This window comes from Dinoponera quadriceps, unplaced genomic scaffold (assembly GCF_001313825.1).
Source record: "Dinoponera quadriceps isolate SergipeBrazil2010 unplaced genomic scaffold, ASM131382v1 scaffold397, whole genome shotgun sequence".
Lineage (NCBI taxonomy): Eukaryota > Metazoa > Arthropoda > Insecta > Hymenoptera > Formicidae > Dinoponera > Dinoponera quadriceps.
The window spans coordinates 154,360-174,418 of NW_014554705.1; the positions used below are offsets into that span (position 1 = coordinate 154,360).

Here is a 20,059-nt window from a genome sequence, read left to right on the forward strand (position 1 = left end):
TTGGATAATGGACAAGTTCTTTTATTTCGAAATTTTGTTGTTTACGTACAGCGCAGAATTTCAAGATCTCGACTAATTTTGATCTTTTAGAGGAGATACTTTGAATTCTTTAGACACCAGGCCCGGCAGTTTATACATAACGAAAGTCAATGTCGCAAACATTAACGATGTAAATAATTATTTACAATGTGATTATAATAATAAAATTATACAGGAAAAAAATTATACACAAATGATGACACGGGCGATATGTCATTTTTATGAGAAGTAACGATCTCTATCATTTCTACGGAAGTGGCGCGGATGGTGTAACGTAGTTGCCGTCGACCTTGCATTCTTCCTCCCAATTGTCTGGTGTTACCGGCTTAAGTATCTCAACAAATTGGTCGAGAGGACACACAGTGGTACATCCAGGTATCGTCAACGGGTACGGCTCGTGGGCTGTCGTATTCCGTAGAAATATCTACACGAGTATTCAAGGGTCGATCACTCACGATTTTACCGGAGAAGTCGATAATTTCGCCGATGGAAAATCGAACCGAAGAATTAGCCGGCAAATCCGTCATTGAAATCGCAAGGTGCGGAACGTTCGATATTAGTGACTGCACCACTTAGAAAATTGATCGAGGAAGCCTGAATCGCTTACCTGAACGTTCCATTCATATTCGTCTTCGTGCAGTTCTATCATAATCATGATGTTATAATGCGGTAATTGATTGTGCCAAATGTATATAGTATTCAACAAATCGACGACAGTGTTATCGTGGCCAACGAACATGAACATCTTCCTCTCCTCAGGCCGCAGAGTGCCCTCTCTCTTTGCCAACATGTCGTCGATGATCTTTTTCACCATGGGACCGCCCTTCAATCTGCGGAAGTCATCGTTGTGTGTGTTAAATTGCAGTGAGTACAAGGTCAGAGGTATTAGCTTATCAGGATAATAATCCATCGTCCACTCCGGCTGAGACAAGTTCATTCCTTTCTGTAACAGTAATATAATTGCACAACTAACGACTAACAAATTGAAAAGAGCTTGTGAAACTACAATCACGGAATTGGCTATTATTTAGGTTGACAGTGTGGTTCGTATATATTTTTAAAAAGACTGAAATGCACTAACAGGTGAATAGTAATTATAAAATGTGTAGTAGAATTTGTATAATTATTAGTATAATTGAAATTACTTATATAAATGACTAGAACTTAATCAGAGCACAATCAAAGAAATGAGCTAGATCGATGACGATTCCGATAACGATTTCAAGTGCTATCCTGTACAAACCTCCGCTGCCAAAGTGGCGTAGAGCGAACTAACACCGTCGGCATCCGTAATTGGCATGCCCGTTAAAGCCGTGAGCTCCTCGAACAATAGTTTATTATTCTCGTAAACTTTTCGGACTTCTGGCAAGTCGTTCACTGAGCTGCGTAGCTGGGTATACTTCGGACACGTGTTCCACACTAACATAAGCTGGAAGGTACACAGAATATTTACAATATTTCGGTAAAAAAGAAATCCCCCATCTCCACTCGTCGTAGCTATATCGAATCATGACATCAGAGACGATCGTCATAATACATGATTTATTCTCATGCAGTGATACATCTTCAACGATATCGGATCGTCTAGACAGATATGTTTATAGAAATGCTTTACCGTGTCTTCTGACTGTTTCTGGTAAAACAGCGTGACCGGCTGCCAAGGTAGATCGGATTTGAACAATTGTTCCTTGTTAGGCTTCCACAAACCGGCAGCCTCCAGCTGGGCTGACATTTTTGCACGATCCACAAAGGTGCTTTGTAAATGGAATATATTGGGACTGTAAGAGGGTCCCAGGAAATTGTTGTAACATTCTCGCAGAAACAGCCCTTGATTATATTGATTTCTTCTTCCTTCCTGTCTCAATTAATGGCGATTAAATTCGTCGTCACAAAGTGAACTCCGTTCGAGGAAAAGAAGGAAGCGAGATTTACATTTGTCAGTTGACCCCAGCCGTAAGGTTCCATGGGGTCCTTGATATAAGGATCGTTTGGATAGGTGTCGGCGGGTGCTCTATCGCCATGTCTCATTACCTACAAGCAGAAAGATTTCACACATCACGTGACGTTAATTTCGTTCCATGGAGTATAAATCAAACTCTTAGATTGCATTGTATGTAGGCGATAAACCGCAATGCAATTGTGACGTGGCTCGATAACGTGTAAAATATATACGTCCGATAAATGAGAGATTTTGTTTGACCAACTGATTTAACGATAAAAAAAATCTAGGTCGCTTTTTCTAAATAGGATTGAAGTAATGAAAATACGTACAGAGGATTGTTTATTCCCCTGATAACGTTAATGTCGACGCAAATACAATTTAACCGTTCGTCCGACTTTACAATAGGAGTCACTGGCTTTGAAGATAATGACTATGAGGCGGTATGAATTGATGAGACGTGATGGGAGAGGTGCTCGGATCTTGTTTAGGTCTCTTTTCTTTGCCTGCTAAAAATATACACACACCAATCTTATTTGACATTAATCAATATTGAGGGAAAATTTATGAAGAATTGAATCGATCCAGAGCAAAAATTATCTCACTGTAAATAGTTAAAAGTGCTGATATAACTTATCCTTAACGTGGGAATAAATATTAATTTTAATGTGGAATGACCTTAAGGAATACCTTATGACGATACATGTATGTATATTAATCACAATTAAAGAATATTAAATTAGAAAAGTGAAATAAAACCGGAGTTAAGTGTTTAAGTATGAAGAAAAAAAAATAAAACGAAGTCCCAATGACAGAAACATACATTGGCCCGTATTCTGAACGCGCTTATTTAACGATGTTAGCGCGCCAACGAGTTAACTTATCAACAATGAGTAGACATTTTGCTATAAATAAGCAAAATTATCGATTTTTTCTAACATAATATTGTTGTTATTACGTTTACAATGTAAGCGATACTGACAATACTGATATCTCTTGACTTTAGTGTTAGCTATGACGTATTTTACATACATTAGCGCGCTAACATCGTTATAACCGCGTTTTAAATACGAGCCATTGTGTACATTACATATGAGAAAAATATCATTTATCTTGAAATCATACTGGCACTTAGCTCCGTTCTCGTTTCTTAATTATCTGTGAAAGTTTCGTCAGTCTCCAGATACCAAAGATACCGATGAAACTTTTATAAGAATCTAATACATGTATATACCACTGTGACAAGCCGCAAAGTGTCCTTTTTCGTTTCACGCTTTGCCGGGTCTTTTTTTTCCGTAACCTCGGAGGACAGTGGCATTCCTAAAACGCGAAGATTCTAATTATCAAAAAAAAAAAAAACGAAATTATTGTGAAGGCACGAGGAAAATAATAATAAAATAATATTAATATAAGCTCCATTCACTACACACCGTTCAAATATACAATCATCGAGTGGAAATCGCGCGAGACACACGCATTACGCATCGCCGCGATTAACTATATAAAACCGCATCTCATTAACAACCGGTCTAACATCGGTTTGTGGAAAAATATTGCCGGAATGAACTCGATAGAAATGCCAAGTTAACACAGTTCTTGGAAAAAGAAAGAAGAGAGAGCGTTTACCTAACGCCACTGTGAGCAGCGCGAGCAGACGCAGAGCCGGAAGGATCATTTCGAATTAATCGCGGACCAGGAAGATCGATTGGCTCGCAAATAGAGCGGCATTAACTGGAGAGAGCACGTGGAGATGTGTACGCGATCATGTACTGAGAGACTCCGCAACACGTGCGCACAGATAAAGTCGCGCATCCCCACTCTGCAAAAAAAGCGACTCGTATTAAGTATTTGCAAAAGTTCCTCGATGTTTATTGTAACGCGTATTATCGTCGGTATGAGGTCGCTTGACAAATTAAAACTTATCACAAGAATTTTCCTCATCTTTGCCTCTCTCTCTCTCTCTCTCTCCCCCCTTGTTTTCCTCTCACAGTTTTTCTCTGCGTTTTCCTCGTAACAAAGCTATCTGTAGGCTGTGCAGGCGCTTTAATAATTGCTGCTGTAATTTCACGTTACGCAAAAGAAAACAATTATGCAACGACGTACAGAGTATCGCAACACCGTGTATATTGAAAAAAAAAAGACTCGGTAAATGTGTCAGTGATTTGAACTCCGGAACAACGGGGAATCACAATGCAGATGCAACGCGAAATTACTTGGATATTTTTCTTTTTTTTCAATTGTCTTAATTTTTCACAGCAGGTTTTATCGTTCTTACGTCATTTCATACGTCATGCGAGCGTTCGTCTTAATCTGCAAAACAATTCCTAATCCTGTCAGAGATTCACGTGATTACGTATGACAAGCGTGTCCTCGTGAGAAGCGAAGCTGCAAGAGCGAAGACAAGTGATAACACAGAAGGAGAATTTGTTCACTTGGAGCGCGAAACACACGGCATTTAACGTACGAAAAGAATTTCTATGATGTAAAAGTGGCATGTTGTGTGTATACTCCGGATTGCTGTTATCGTGGAATGTGCAGCTGAATAAATTGCGAGCTTGGCAATGACGACGATGTCCATGAAAAAAAAAATAATAAAAACATCGACTCGATAACAACTGAACGTTGCGTATGTAATATCACCTAGGATTAAATACCATAACTGGATAAAACGTCAGATACTTAGCGAGCGAACCTGCCTTGTAAAAAGCAACTTCGTTTTATAATACATATTCGATTTTCGATGGAATATCTACCGCGATTCGAATCGTCAAGTGAAGATCGATAAATCGGAGGATCAACGTTGGCCGCGAGGGCACCGTCAGACCATCAGTTGTCTTTTGGCGAATCACCAGGACAACGAGGAACGAGAAAGCGAGACGCTTGCTTGTTGGCACGACGTAGGCCTGTCGTCGTGTCAGTTTCCGTTTTATACCGAGGCTCCATGCGAGCGAATAGTCGCGGCGCTGAGACGCGCGTTCTCGTCCCCCGGGAGCCCGAAATCGCTTCAGCCGTGGATCACGCAGGCGAGGCTGGCCAAGCGGCGGTCACTAAGCACCGGAAGTCCCGGCGCAAGAAACCAAGGAACGCCGCCGGCGATACCAAAGTGCGTTTCCACGCAAACTTTCCTCCCGTTTGCTATTTCATCTGCAATGAGTCGTTATCATTTCCACCGGGATCTAAGTTAGAAGCTCGGATATTTTTTAACTTTAAGATCGATTCCTCTCGAAATTGAATTCTTGAAGAGGAACGTTAAAAGGTTCTCGCTGCGGTCGTTTTGTTCGATGATGTCAGAAGCGAGAAAATGCACGTTCAAAATTCTTCGAATCACGAGTGTCATCTCGCAAACGTATTCTTTTGATTCATCGTATTTCGCGCGAATTTTGGGCTTGTTTCCTTGCTTTTGAAAGCCATTGACAAAGATGGCTGCAATGAAGAAGAAACTTTAATTGGCCTTGTTTATACTTCGACTATTTTTATATTTTTCGAGGTGAAAGGAATGACGAATGTATGCGCTGAATTCCGGAAAGAAATACACAAGTCTTTCGTCCTGCCGGCGATGACGACGACACCATCGTACTCGATGACAACAATACCGAATCAAACCAGTTCAACTACAGCCATGCGACCCCGATCTCTCTATACCGCGCATAATTATCATCCTCAACCAGAAGATGCCAACTTTCAAGTACCATGTCTTAAACTTTATCTTCTGACACTAATTTATTTTTATCTTATTTTAAACCTGGAGGAGACAGTTTTACAACCAGTTTACGCAAACACTAAGATAACGACACAATAAAAAAAAAATTCAAGTAGATACTTGAGAAAGATAGCTTCAAACTCCTCACATTAGTTTGAGGGATAAACATCAGTCAAGATATAGGAAGTCGTAAAAAGTGAACACGTGTGACTCATGAGTCATACATTCATTTTTCATAATATTCATAACATGCATAATATTCTAAAATTTTAAATACTGTAACAAGTGGTGTAGCACTTCAAAGTTTCGTGTTTCTTGCGCTCTAATATTTATATAATTTCCTACGAATAAAAATGTACGGATAAAAAAACTCTATTAATGCGCGCAACGCACACATACGCGCATATAATTACAATTACAAAGTACGGGAAGGATATTGAAAACGTTAAAATCGTAAAATTGTATGGAATTTCTGAAAGGCGTTGAATACATATATCCGTTGCTATTTGTACGATATAAGTAGAGATTCGTTATCGCGTTACTTTGTATCTGTGACGACTGACCTTTCTTCTCTCCGAACGATCTTGTCAGCGATACGGCGAGCTGTCCAAATACTTCGAACCTCCGGCGGACCAATGGAGCGGTCTGGGTGGCACAGCGACTTCGGCGTATTCGGGGTCAGCTGCGATCTGGCGGCAGGCCAGGAAGTCGATCGCGGGCGGGCCTTATTATGCGACCGAGGAGGCCTCCATCTACACGGAGAATTGGAGGGAGCATGACGCCGCTGACGCCAGCGTGGGCGGCGTCGTTGCAACCCCCCACGGCACCATATCTTTACGACTGCACAACAGGATACGCGTAGACCTGACCGTCGACCGTGCCGTTAGGGTCATCAACTTCAAGGTGATCCTCTGCAAAGAGACATTTCGTAATATCAACGTGGAGAATCTCCCTCGTGGAGGGAGTACGCGAGATATCGCTATGCAAATCGATCGAATTTAAATGTAAGTCTCGTATCTCGTAGAATAACATAGTCCTGTCGCTGAGTGGCCGCGGAGCGGACGCGGCCTTGCTGCATCCGAACGGTAGGATATATCAATACGGGTCACGGGTGGAGATCGTCGCGCACGACAGTCACGGCAACAACAAGTTAGTCCTTTAGATTCTCCCGGCGCTCTCTCGAGCAATTCGCGTTCATTTCGACCGACTTGCTTTTTCCCTTCCCCCCTCCCCCAGGTACGCGAAGATGTGGTACAAGGGGGTCAGTTTCACGTCGGAGCAGTGCGCGCTCGTTTACCTCGTAGACACGGCTGGGACCAGGACCACCACAGATTCCTTCTCGGACATGAGCCAGGTTTTCAGATTAACACGTGCTCTCAAACTAGGACTGTAAATCCCGTCCGGATTTACCGATACTCGAGTGTTCGGTCGCTCGTATCTTTCGACTTTTCGCATGATCGTACGGATCCTTTCAATGGGAAACTTAACGAAATATTTCCCGATCGAGCGATCAGGTGGAAAAACGCCTTTGACTTGCGCTAGACTTACCGCGGACTTTGAACTCGCAGGACTTCTCGCTGAACGTCTTCTACACGGGCTCCCGTCACGGACCGGCGTGGCTGCAGGAAGCCGCGGCGCATCTCAGTACGGCTGAGTACTGGCAAACGGAGGAAGGAGTTGAGAATTGGATTATCAACAACGTCAGAGTGTCCCAAACTCCCGACGGTCTCGTTAGGTCCGTGTATTCGCGTTTCGCTCCTTATTATTTCTAGAAATTTCCGAATCAAAGATCAATCAAACGGTATCATTGATGAGTGAAAGCCCGACGAAAGAAAAACGGATCAGCATTTTCCAAGTTCCGAGACATTTTTAACGGTATATGAGTGGACAACACTTACGTCCTTTCGCGTTGAGAGAAATTGCGATATGAAGTTATAGTACTGAAAGATCCTCCGATTTCATCCACGATTCGAACCATTTCAAATAAATCTGTCGTACAACAGGATTGCACGAAACAGCAACAAATACCAACTGCGCACATCGCCCAGCAACGGTACGGCGTCTTTGACGACGCCCTTCCTACACTGCACCGCTTCCTTGGGCCAAACGTCGCATCTGTTCGTGCGTCGTGGCGAACGTCGCATGCACTACGACGGCACCAGTTTTATCGTGAGGAACGCGGGGCACAGCGCCGGCTTCGACGACAATAACCAGTTGAAGGTGTATTAGAAGAGAGCCTCGTGGACTCAGTGATTCGTGATCGCTGGGGTTTCTTTTTGCCCTGCGAAAGAACATTGACGAACGATCAATGCTGGCGATATCACCGTAAGCGAATCTACGAGGCTCATTTCGAATGATATTCGAAGTCGGGGATCCTGTAGGATTTTGAAGGTCTTAAAAACTCGCTCACTTTCCGCGTGCGATCCTCTCAATTTGAGGTAATTTCAACAATCTCCCGCAGATCTGCGAGAGAAACAATGTCGATCACTGCTACCGTGTATTTGCGTGTTTCATAGAGAAGAAACTTGTCAAAAATGCGTAGCACAGTTTAGTGACTTGGAATGAAATTGAAGGGTTCAGTGTGAAACAGCAGATTACCTCATTTTTCTTTTTTTTTTTCAAAATTTGAAAGGATAAATCCAGCAAATGAGGTAACTGAATTGCTTTCTTGAAGAGTTCTTGAAGAAGTGAATTAAACCGCTGTTACATTGAACTTTAACTTGAACTTTAACACGTGCGTGTGTATCTGCGTTTGTGAATTTACTAGAATTTCATTGCTTTAGCAATTGAATTGAATTGCTCTGATGCTGATCTAGTGTGCCTCGATGAAAGATTCAGTCGAGTACAGCACTTTTTCACGCAAAATTAACATTTGATTATTATGATTCCCGTGGCACCGCATGTTTTTACAATAAAATATGAGATTTCTTATGAAAAACCATGTACATATATTTTTATATACTTTTTACTGTTAACATTTTTACCACCATTAACTATGATTTATCATTTTACAGTAGGACAGTTGTGAACCAAAATTTGACCCCACAAATTTCAGTTCAAAACTGTCGAATAAAAAAAAGATTACAATTTTCATTATCAATTGTTTTTCACCTATTATCGTTACTTTGAAGTTATAATCTCATGCGTCGTTCTCTAAAACAATAATAAACTTTCTTCACACACCTTCCAAAGGATCTGCACTAGTATCTGAATCAATTTCCATATGCACTTCTTCTTCGGAAGAATCTTCGGACTCCGATCTTAGCGCTGTTTCAAACGCACTACCAATCTTGGCCAGGATTAGTTTCTTCCGACGTTGGACGTTCCTGAAAAATTAATATTACAACGGATAAATTCTAGGCTAGGAAAACTCGCACAGTCATAGTTTACAACACAATAAGGAGATAAAAATAAATAATAAATGAATACTCAAAGCAACTGTGTTATACACATAAGAAAACTTATATACTATGTCAAAAAACTGGTGTTACTGTACGTACTTGTTTCTTCTAATCCATTTTTACACAAAGAAAATATGCAAAATTAGTTTTATTCTATATTATCTTTTCTATATAAATCCTAATATATATATACTATCACAGGATATTTTGACATTCTAGGAAAATTACTCACCGTTTTTTAATTTTTTGACTGCTCTGGTTATTAGATGTTGACATTAATACAGACAATGATGACGTTGGCGCTGACTCTGATGTTGACGCTAATGCTGCCTCTGATGTTGACGCTAATGCTGACGCTGGCATTAACGCTGGCGATTCATCATTATTATCCTCGCTAATATTTTGTGAAAATATTCTATTCTGAGATTGCATCGTACGAATGCTATCGATGATATTATCCGCCATATTTGCATCGTACAATTGCACACTGGAGATTTCCTGCTCACTGAGGAGAATATGCTTCTTCTCTGTGTATATCTTGCTTAAATGACTGATTGTCGAGAGCAACTTTCCTGGTGCTGCTAGTTCTTTAATCTTTGGCGATAAGCTATAATCCAACATAGATTGTGTCTTGCTCTTTTGGTAGTGCTTATTTATACCAAACTGTGAGTATAAATGCGAGAAAATTTTCTTATCAGATGGTTATGCAGAGTGTATTTCTTGATAAAATTGTATGTCAATAAATTATATGTTCAAAGTTAAGTCAGAAATTATTTGTTGTATTTATACATTATTGTTTTACTTATATACAATTTAATAATTACTGGCATTTCAATCAATAAAACTGCTGCAATTTAATATTAGTAGCTTGAAAAGTTAAGTAGCAGATACATACCTCACTGTCACTAAAGCAATGGATAAATGCACGATCGACAATTAGTTTACACAAAATATAGTTAGCATCGAGATACTGTTCCACCTTAATCTGCTGATGCAGATTCATTAAACATTCCCAATCTGAGAAGGTCATTCTAATCTTTAAATCATTTTTTTGCAGCATGTAATATACACTGTACATAAGATACAGAGCGCCAATACGTTCTTTCAGGCTCGATGCTTTGATCAGAAATTGCTTTGTTACATGGAGAGCATTTTCACAAAAGATTCTCAGGGTTACTTCAGAGGACTGGCAACTGCGAGTTTATAATTTTTATTAATTATTCCCTAGTAGACTTATAATATTTTAACATTTTGTATTAAATCTTAAAAAAGATCTTCGTGAAGAAGAACTTTATACTGTCTTGGTTCTTTCTTTCATATACAAAAGAGTTAAGTACTTACTCAAATATCAATGAGAACTGCATTTCTCTCCAAATCTCACAGAAGTTTTGAAAGTGAGTGTTGTAAGTTAACTCGAAACGTGTTAACAATGTCTGACAATCATACTGGAAGGCATTCATCAAACGTTTTCCTATTAATGAATATGAAAATATCATAACAATATAATTTCTTGTTAGAAACGTTGCAGTGTGTCTATGAGACACAAGGCACAATGTCACATACTTTATATCAGTAGTACATTTCAAATACCAACGATTACATACAATATACATTTACAGATTTTTGTAAAAATCTTAACGCTCGTTTCTGAGTGATTACTTACGCTGCGATTCCATGCTTTTATTCGACATGTCGTGCTGCTTAATTACGAATATCAAAAATGCTATTAATCAACAGTATTTGACCGTACTTAACCGGCTACTTTGCGGCACGAACGATAGGAACGATATGCACCGTATATTTTACACTATGATTTGCAAAATCATCGATGTTTCAAAGACATCTAGAGAAAATGTTAGGGACTCTAGAAATTCTCTATCCGACAGCCAATCGGCACATCCGACAAACTTGTCATACGACGCATCCTCAATGAGTAAATATCTAGCCTGTTCTTTTTAGTTGTACTATTGAAAAGAACTGACCAATCGACATTTCAAACACCCGATCTTTAAAGTTCGTATCAGAATGTGCATTGCGAATTGAGAAATGCAAGAAGTAAATTAGAATTCGACTAGTCAGATCAATTTTGCTCGATCCTGATTGGTCGAGTTTCAATTTCTCGACAGGGCTCCAGGGAACTGCGCAGTTCTACGCGCACGAAGCTCAAAAACGCTGAGAAGCCACCTTTACCTTCGAGCGGTCTGATTGGCGGAGCTAAGACCCAATCGAAGTGCGAGGCGGGCAGCAGCGCGCGGCGCCGCCGCGCCGTCACCGCGGACACGCTCAATAAACGGCGCTAGTGTCTGTCAAGTGTCACAGCCGTTCCCGTCGGCCGAACAGTGTTGCGAGACTCGAATCGGTGATTTAATTAGGAATAACGTACCACTTTTTTTTAGTAAAATTGTGAAACTTTAAGCAATAATGACCGACAAGAAAGGTAATTATACGACGTAATCACGCGCGTTACCGTTCAGTTGCGTGTAATGTACACCGACAGACCCCAGAGAGAGAGAGGGAAACATACACATACACATACATAGGCGCACATATACACCAGGAAACGCGCGTGCACGTATATACACGGGGGACATACTCTACACTACACACACATACACGTAATACACACGCGTGCGCTCGTTAAGATAAGCCGTGCCTCACCACTTGTCACTCGACGCGACTCACGGCCGTCACCCGAAGTGACGCCGCCGGCGTCGACGCGACTCCTGGTGCACACGATGCGACGCGGCGCGCCGTCGCTCGCTGCTCGCGCGCCGGAGCCCCGGGCGTCGGCACCCGGGCCGCTCCGAGTACCTGGCCCGAGTTGACAGGACAAATCAATACCGCGCATCGCGCTGGGAATACAAAATGGCCTCCGGAGACTCGCTCGTTCTCTTTCTCTCTTTTTCCCCCGCGACAAAAGAGAGAGAATTTCGTTACGTCTCATATCGGCCCGTGCGTCGAATTTGCAAATTGTCGCTCTCGCTGCCCCCCCTCTCCCCCTTCCTCTATATTCTCGTCAACTTTTTTTCGCCGAGTCTGCTTCGAATTCTCGTCGCAGTTATTCACCACCAAGGTCCTCGGCGGACTCTCGTGTATTCCCCGATTTCCCTCGCGAGATTGCGGATATTTTCCATGCGCTTATGTTTTTAAATCCTTCTAGGACCAACTGGACCATCGGATCTTGGAATCCTTATGCATTTCTACTCCCCATTTCTTTTCTACATATTCTGGAGAGTTCCAGTCTTTTGTAATTTTTGGTCCAACGTCTTGAGTCACCTCAAGTGACTCTCTCCAACCTCTTTTAAGTTACAAATATCTTTATCAAATATTTGAATCCTTTCAATCTCAATAATGATGCGACCTTGAATGCATTCTCATAGTCGTGTACTTAGTTTTCCTCCCCTTTCTTTGGTAAATATGTATGCAATGATGGAACTTGCGCTCCAATAATGCATACATATGTATACTTATAACATACATATTAATATTACTTTCTTGGAGTACAACAACTCACTGACTTGAAACACACAACAATGAACCTTTTCTCTGCGAACACACATGTTTGGTGTCGAAATACAAGTTTTGATTGAATCGTTCAGTGGAAATTCAAAGGATACGGAGCCACTCTGGTGTCTTTGTTTGTTTCTCGGTTGTACATACTCTCCGGAGGTCATCTCTTGGTATTACTCAGCCGTATTCTTACAGATGCAGGGGGCCGGTTACGAATGAGAATGCGCAAATGTCTCTGTGTGAAAAAGTCTGACAATAGAAGGGCTCGTAGAGCGTTTAACTGAGTATCACGTACGGTTTGGCAAACGGTTTTTCGCGCTACCTGATTACGATCGAATAGACACTGCGGGGTCAAAGCGACCGAGTTCACTTAAGTGTCTGACTGTACGCTCAAGCTGCTCCAGGTGTCACGGATCTGCTCAGTTACTATCTGCACAACACAGCAGAGCGCAGTAGATCCGAGACACCCGTGGAACAGCTCTGGCGAGTAAGAAAGAGAGGGTGAGAGAGGATGAGAGGGTGAGTGAGTGAGTGAGTGAGAGATAGAGAGAGAGAAAGAGAGAAAGTATATTCTTCCATGTAAGTGCCGTTAAGAGCAGTCGAGCTCTAGTGCGACGTTTCATTACCAAGTCTGTCCCCAAAGCAGGTGCTGCGCTCCTGCAGAGCGCAGTGTGTTAAGGATACGTAAAGCTTAGCCTGTTAATGGAGAGCCGATGCGCTCCTTAAACTCCATATAATACTGTTAGTAAGAACATGCGAAGACACTGTTATACTGCTGCGAATCTGCTACCATTTATTATACCTTTGGCGGTGTAGCAGCTTGAGCGGAGGGATAGTGCCTACAGTTTGGCTGTCAATATGTTTGCAGCGGACCATTACAAAGACGATTTGATCCCAGTCAGTAGGTGGAGCTCCGGAGACCGGCGCAGCCTAAGCCACGTATCTAATCTCACCTTACTCTATATATTACCTTAACTCACTACGTGTTTATACCAACATATATTACGTATATACACACATATATATATATTATATAAATATGTATACCACCTGAATATGTTGAGGCTACGTGGCAAGCCATCCCGGTCGCTTCTAAAGTCCACTGTCTCGTTGCTCGAGTGCATTTGCACCTGGCGAAGGCAAAGTGTAGAAGGTGAAGAGAATCTGCTAACGCTCAGAGGGATCTATGGGCCTGTATTGATAACTCGATTCCACACTTCCGGAACTGCTGCTTCGCAGATCCCACACTGGCCCATGCGTGATACGTAAAATTCAGCTCTGTTAGTCCCACATATTGACTGTATCGTTTAGCGTTTGGATCTCGGAGTCCCGAGACTTCGGGGAACCCATCTGAAATTTTGCATTCGCATAAGTGTTTATACTTCTGCTTCCTTAGACTTCCGTGAAAGCGAGTCCGTAGATCCTTCGTAGATTTCCGAATCGGCGACGCATAAATCGGAACGCGAAGCGTTACAGCTCGTGAAAGATGAGTAACAAGTTTCAACGGGATTAGAAGCGATCGCTGGCTTTTCTCTAGCCTCAATGTACGTAAAGATATAGAACGCACCAGGCGTCTCCCGATTCGAAACCGGAAACGCGCCACGCTCAAGTCGTGAGTCGCGTGACTTCCACGTGGCCGTGCTAAAGCTACCAGGTTCTCCGCGTGAAACTTCGCATCGTTTCGGGAAATTCCCTTCGAAAACGGTGACTTCGAACGGCATCGAACGATCGTTGGGAGAGAAAAAAACAACACGTTTCCTCGGAGAGGAAACGCAAGAGAAAAAAACACACGAAGCCAAAGCGCCAAATTTGAAATCGAAATATAAAAAAAAAACTATCGAACACACCGTGCGAAAACTTAACGCGGAGAAGGCGCGCGTGCGCAAGCGAGCGATTCGAATCGGTTTTCCCACTCTCGCGACCGCGAACGCCGTGTGACGCGTTCGCGCCGTTCGACCGGTCGCTTTTTGGGAATCGGAGACGCCGGTCGCTATATATCCAAATCAATATGGTCGTAAGATATTGATATGGGTGTAACAATATTTCGTACTGGAACTTCGTGGTATTGGCTGATTGCTTTACTCATTGTTCTTTTACTATCTTTCCTTTTTTTTTTTTTTCTTTATTATTCTATGCCCGACGTGTTCGCGCGCGCGCGGCCGCACGCTCGTGCACTCTATACAGTTGCGGGTCGATATATCTCATGTATTTCTGCTTCCGTGACGACATAAGTTTATCCTTGCTAATAACGGTAACGTGTCAAAAGGTAACTTTGCTGTCTAAGAATAAGATCGAGCAATACGGTGCAATTATGAATCCGTAAGATTTCTCGAATCAAAACGCACACCATTGTGCACGCGATGAAAGCAGATACTTTAACTTAGATCCGCCAAATAATATGTCGCTTTCTATTGATCTCATATGCTTACGCAAGAATAATCAGAGCGAGAAATCTTTTCTCCTAAACATCTTGAAGAATTCCTCATCGTTAACATATCAACGATTCGCGTCACATTCGATTTGATTCTCGATTTCCGTTCTAATTCTAATCTTTATTTTTTTTTAACGCAAATTACGACGATAACCAATTCGCAAATCGAGCTGTGCGCACGTGCACGCGCCAACACAGCGGCTAGACACGAATGCTGTATCTAAGCTCGGCATACTATTTTGACGATACTTTTACTTCATTAGGAACTTGCCAGCTCACTTTTAACAAATAGTGCATGTCGCTTCGAGCCACGCCACAAGTTTCCCGAACATCGTCGCGCTACACATAGATTTAATCGAGAAAAGAATAAGAACAAAAAGACAAGAAAGTTCCAAGTTGACGGAGTTAATCGACCGACTAGGGAAACTCGTGGCAGCACTCATTCTGCACGTAGTAGACACGTGATATAGAGAGACAGAAAGAGAGAGAGAGAGAGTGAGAGTGAGAGAGAAAGAGAGAGAGAAAGAGAAAGAGAGAAAAAAGAGACATCTCGACTTCCTCTTCCGACAATCGTAGTCGTAATCATAGGTCAATTCTTTGGTAGTTTGAGTTTACGGTAGTTTGAACGTCGTAGCGGTGGAAGCAGTGGAATCACACGAGACATAATCTCACTCATCGGCCGTGACTGCGGTTTGTCGCTCTCGCGCGCGCGTGGTTGACTTCAGAACGAAGGAAAAAAAAAAAGAGAGAAAGCGTGTGCACGTGTGCACGTATCATGTGTGTGCGTGTGTTGTATGTGTGTGTGTGAGAGAAGGAGAAATAAAGAACGCGCGCGAGAGCTGCGCAATCGCGGCTGGCGAAAATGCAAAAGTGACATTGCGTTCACCCTTTAGCATCCCAATAGTAAGTCTCAGTGCAAGTAAAACGAGCTTCAATTTTTCCATGAGTTGTTATACCTCGGTTCGCATGCTCGGAACGTTTTTTCCTCGGCGACGAGGGGTCTCGGTACGATCGTTCCGCAACTTCTGAAACGGAGAAAGAGACAAATTGATAGAACGTAAAAAAAGATAGGGAGAGAGAGAGAGAGAGGGAGAGAGAGAGAAAGAGACAGCGGAGAGAAATGGATTGAGGGAGAGATCGATGGAAGAGAGGACGGTCGTCCGGCGCCCCGCCGCCGTTGTTTCTACAATCGTGCATGTTTCTTTTCTTTCGATATACTGTTTTAGCCGGTTCTCACGATTTCGCCTTCCACATTGATTACTTCATTCGCATTCGATCCCTCCCGAACACCTACGCTCGGCTTGTATTTACTTACCGGTACCAACTTTGATCACGAAGGAAGGCGGGATCGAGCGAACTGATGTAATCGTGTTTTGAATCGTCGTGTTGTTGTGTGATCACCGTAGTTCCGTAGACGACCTTGATGTCGCTCTTCCCGGGAGACTCGTCGGCGTCGTCGCGCGAAATTTCCCTCTCGCCTATAAGTTACACGCTCCACGTGTATCTCGCGTGTTAATTAACATGTCGCGCACCCGTACTCTCGTGTGGACACGTCGCTCTCGTTTCGAATGCGCCGGATCGACATTCCCCCGTTGGGGAAATCGCGAGACGAGTTCTCCTGGCCACGACGAACTGCATGCGCATGATTGGCAAGATATGTTAATCGTGTATACTGTTAATAGTGAGCTTAAGCGAAGTAGCGTTCGTTCGATACGCTGGTCGATACTGGACGTGGGTGCCCTCGCGGCGATTATTTCGAAGATCACCGGAAGCGGGAGAGACGCCGGTGTTTACGTCTTGTCGCTCTCGTTGTCTTGTAGCCCTCGGGATCCGTTTGATATTTTCCAATCGCATAAATAGTGGACGAGACACTTCAGCTTGTAACACCAGTAGGCCACCGTCTCTGTAGATTAATTAGTAAGACGTGTTTCTTCGAATTATGTTCTCTTACACGATCGGACTTACGGAAATACCAAAAAATGATATAACGTATTCTTAGCTGTGGTTTCCCATATTGTCATCATAGAATTCGCGTATTCGAGACTTCCTGGCGATCCTTTTCTCGTTGCGCCTCCGGTGATCGTACTCGTTCCGAGGACACTTCCTGTTCCACGGAAGCATTTCGATGAGCTGCCGTCCGGTAGAAAGAAGAAAAAAATGTAGACGCACCCTTGGCCTCTCTCGTTGGCCAGCCATTTCACGTGGGTTGTCGAGTAGACTGAAACGAGCAAAAAAACGAGATCAGAATGGATCATGCTCTGAATAGCGTCGAACTGCTCATTGGGACAAATCGAAGAAGTCAGAGAGAGTGAGAGAGTGAGAGAGAAAGTGCGCGCGTGAGAGAGGGGGAGAGAGAGAGAGAGAGAGAAAGAGCGAGGGAGAGAGAGAGAGAGAGAGAGAGAGAGAGAGAGAAAGAAAGAGCGAAACGAAAGGGAGCTATGGACACTTTTCGACTTATCATTAAAGCCGTACTAGCATTAATTATTACAATCGGTTGTTACTGATTCGATAATTGTTTGCACCGTGGCACATTGATACATAACTTATTAATACACCGAAGGCTGCGCGAATGTGTGGACGGACCGGTGTCTAGGATGACGCGACGTCGATTCCCGAGAGAGAGGGAGAGAGAGAGAAAAAGAGAGAACGCGTGCGATGTTTCGAGCCGAGTTATTCTCGTCCGGATCCTCGAGCTTCCGGAATTTTTCCTTCCTTCGGTCAGCTTCTCATATGGTACAAAGCATGCCTGCGTGGATGCAAGTGTCTTTCCTTTCTCCGCATTCGACTTACACCTCGACCGGTAGCTGTGTTCGCACCTGGGTGAATCGAGAATGTAAAGTAGCTTCTGCATCATCATCGACACCATAAACTCTCGCGAGATCGCGCAATTTGTGGCGGAAACAGACGTGTGGGAAGCCGCGTTGGACCGCTCGTCACCGCCCGTTCGACCAGCCTTCGGTCATATCATGGACAATTTGGTGTGGGCTGACGTTTATGTTAGAGTATAACATGTCCATCCAGCGCCAGAGCAACCGCGCGCACGTCGCCAGGAGGACGAAAAATCCTCCTCCGCCTCGGAATTCGTTTTTTTCTTTGTGGCGGGCATATTTTCGTCCGTAATCTCCACCATTCTGAAATATGTATTTTTGTCTTTTAAACGGCTCTCGAAAGAGTTATTTCTTCAGTTGCTGAAGCGAGTAACTCGCAAAACGCACTGTGTTTCATTTTGCCATGTTTTACCTTTCATTTCCTTTCTTTCGAAAGTGATCTCTGGAGATTCAGGTTGTCGGCTTCTTTCGTTTTCGCGCACACTTTAGACAGTGTATATATGTACATTTATGTGAAAGCGCAAGAAAACCAAAGACTCGAAAGGGGATAATTGACCTCTCGACGGCGGCGACGCGCGGCGCATGGCGCGATTTAGATAATTAAAAGGACTAGAGAGAGAAAAGCAGGCGGCCGAGCGTCTCGCGGCGTCGCGACGCGGCCGGTCGCCGACGTTTACCTACTTACTTATTACACACGATTCCGAGGAACTTTTAATCATGTTTGACCTTTATCTCTGGATATTTGCAGAAATTTGTGGTTTGCTGAGTCTTGTCACGACTTTTTGAATGTGTGGAGCCCGATATGTATATATAGTCCACCGCTATATATGCATATATAAATATTACATATATATATCTATATATATATATATATACATAATCATCGTACCACTATACTCATTGTATAAATTACACATTCACCGCCCCGAGAGAGAAAGGGAGAAATGTAGAGAGTCTCCCTTCTCCTCGGTTCAACTTTGTGAGATCGCGCCCCGTCATCGGTTGACGATGACGAGGACGACGATGACAATAATGACGATGACGACGATGATAATGATAATGATGATAACGATAATGTAAACGATGATGCTGAGACCGACTGTCGTTCTCACATCGCGAGTCCTTCGATTACTTGGGCTTGTTTTAACATCACTCTTTGGAGCAACCGTTATCCTTCTTACTTCCTGGCTTTATTTTAGCTCTGTTTTGTCGTTTTTCTGTTCCTCGAACGCGGCCGAGTCTCGGGATTTGCGACGATCTGTCTATCGCTTAGATTCGCCTCTCTTATCCGTCACGTCCCACGCACGGTCGCATTCTCCAGGTAGATTGAGATTCGAGTTCATAGCTGCAACGAGAATGTAACGTTGAAATGTAACGTTGGGATACGACGGGTTGCGATCGATGAAGCGTATCGTATAAACGGATAAATTGTTAACACGTTGGTTGCTTGCAGAGTGCGGTCACGAATGAATGTCCCGAAGAGGATGCTGAAGATCCCGATATGCCCGACAAGCCGATGAATCCGTAACGATGCAGTTCCCAACTTCCCAAATCCTCTCGTCAATCCCTCTACACGATTCTCCCAGGATTACTAAATTCCATGCGTTTCACTTCTCTATTTTAGCAAAATAAAATTTCAACTATTAATAACCAAAATTTCCGTATCCACCTCACTTGAATTTCGTGCAAACGAATACATCAGATACTTACGAGACGCTCCTTTTCCAGATCCATCCGATTGTCCTAGTACCCAGCTTCCCAAGGAAAGACAGAGAGCACTCAGGCGACATCTCAAGATGTTAACAATTTATCTCGAAGATTTTTCTTATATTCGAGCGAGTATTTTGTCGTTGACGCCTCTCAGTTGACGCGCGGATCCCTCAGGCTCGACCTCTTAGACGAATGTATTTGGCTTCTACCTTGATTGCGTAACGCTATTTGCTTTGAGATCGGTTTCGTATTAAATCTTAGTTCTAGAAATAAAGGTTGCTCAGCGACGAATCGCTTTTCGAGAATAGCTAGCGACGAAAGTTTAGCGAAAGTTTCAGCGGAAAGATGAAAATCTTGAGTTTGTTAAAATCAATCGACCGTATTCGTTGAATTAATTAACTCTTTACAAATAGCGATCTCCAATCTCGGGGAAATCGATCGATACTTCGAATTATTCTCGAACGCGATTCGTCTCGGCCGCTCCTCGATCGTGGATCCATT

The 20,059-nt window shown here is 43.0% G+C and overlaps 4 protein-coding genes across 14 annotated transcripts in view; 2 read left to right on the forward strand and 2 right to left on the reverse strand.

Moving 5' to 3' along the window:
- On the reverse strand, window positions 1-6,328 carry LOC106740924 (prostatic acid phosphatase-like). 4 transcript variants are annotated; one of them, XM_014612398.1, is made up of 8 exons: window positions 4,732-4,819; window positions 3,605-3,797; window positions 3,213-3,298; window positions 1,972-2,070; window positions 1,655-1,894; window positions 1,283-1,468; window positions 647-982; window positions 1-463 (listed from the first exon to the last, which is right to left on the reverse strand). In XM_014612398.1, the coding sequence occupies exons 2-8, from the start codon at window positions 3,651-3,653 to the stop codon at window positions 287-289; spliced, it is 1,173 nt and encodes a 390-aa protein (XP_014467884.1). In that variant the 5' UTR covers window positions 3,654-3,797; window positions 4,732-4,819; the 3' UTR covers window positions 1-286. The 4 variants fall into 4 exon arrangements, with proteins under 4 accessions (XP_014467884.1, XP_014467885.1, XP_014467886.1 ...); XM_014612399.1 differs by lacking the exons at window positions 3,213-3,298; window positions 3,605-3,797; window positions 4,732-4,819 and adding an exon at window positions 6,242-6,328; XM_014612400.1 differs by lacking the exons at window positions 3,213-3,298; window positions 4,732-4,819 and having other exon boundaries at window positions 3,605-3,689.
- Window positions 4,896-7,925, forward strand: LOC106740923. 2 transcript variants are annotated; one of them, XM_014612396.1, is made up of 7 exons: window positions 4,896-5,081; window positions 5,466-5,663; window positions 6,270-6,581; window positions 6,703-6,827; window positions 6,915-7,032; window positions 7,247-7,413; window positions 7,682-7,925. In XM_014612396.1, exons 1-7 carry the CDS (start codon window positions 4,920-4,922, stop codon window positions 7,905-7,907), a joined length of 1,308 nt encoding a protein of 435 aa, XP_014467882.1. In that variant the 5' UTR covers window positions 4,896-4,919; the 3' UTR covers window positions 7,908-7,925. The 2 variants fall into 2 exon arrangements, with proteins under 2 accessions (XP_014467882.1, XP_014467883.1); XM_014612397.1 differs by having other exon boundaries at window positions 5,008-5,081; window positions 5,473-5,663.
- LOC106740922 (snRNA-activating protein complex subunit 1) lies at window positions 7,836-13,399 on the reverse strand. Of its 5 annotated transcripts, none has more exons than XM_014612390.1 (7): window positions 11,738-13,399; window positions 10,421-10,550; window positions 9,975-10,272; window positions 9,312-9,742; window positions 9,179-9,187; window positions 8,862-9,004; window positions 7,836-7,959 (listed from the first exon to the last, which is right to left on the reverse strand). In XM_014612390.1, exons 1-7 carry the CDS (start codon window positions 12,021-12,023, stop codon window positions 7,925-7,927), a joined length of 1,332 nt encoding a protein of 443 aa, XP_014467876.1. In that variant the 5' UTR covers window positions 12,024-13,399; the 3' UTR covers window positions 7,836-7,924. The 5 variants fall into 5 exon arrangements, with proteins under 5 accessions (XP_014467876.1, XP_014467881.1, XP_014467879.1 ...); XM_014612395.1 differs by lacking the exon at window positions 11,738-13,399 and adding an exon at window positions 11,270-11,330; XM_014612393.1 differs by lacking the exon at window positions 11,738-13,399 and adding an exon at window positions 10,743-11,212.
- Window positions 11,376-20,059, forward strand: part of LOC106740931 (DAZ-associated protein 2-like) — a 13,320-nt gene continuing 4,636 nt past the window's right edge. Inside the window, exon 1 of one of the 3 annotated variants that reach the window (XM_014612415.1) lies at window positions 11,376-11,516. In XM_014612415.1, the coding sequence (XP_014467901.1) occupies window positions 11,501-11,516 (16 nt within the window). In that variant the 5' untranslated portion in view covers window positions 11,376-11,500. The remainder of the gene's footprint in view (window positions 11,517-20,059) is intronic. The other 2 variants (XM_014612414.1, XM_014612413.1) reach the window with 2 other exon arrangements.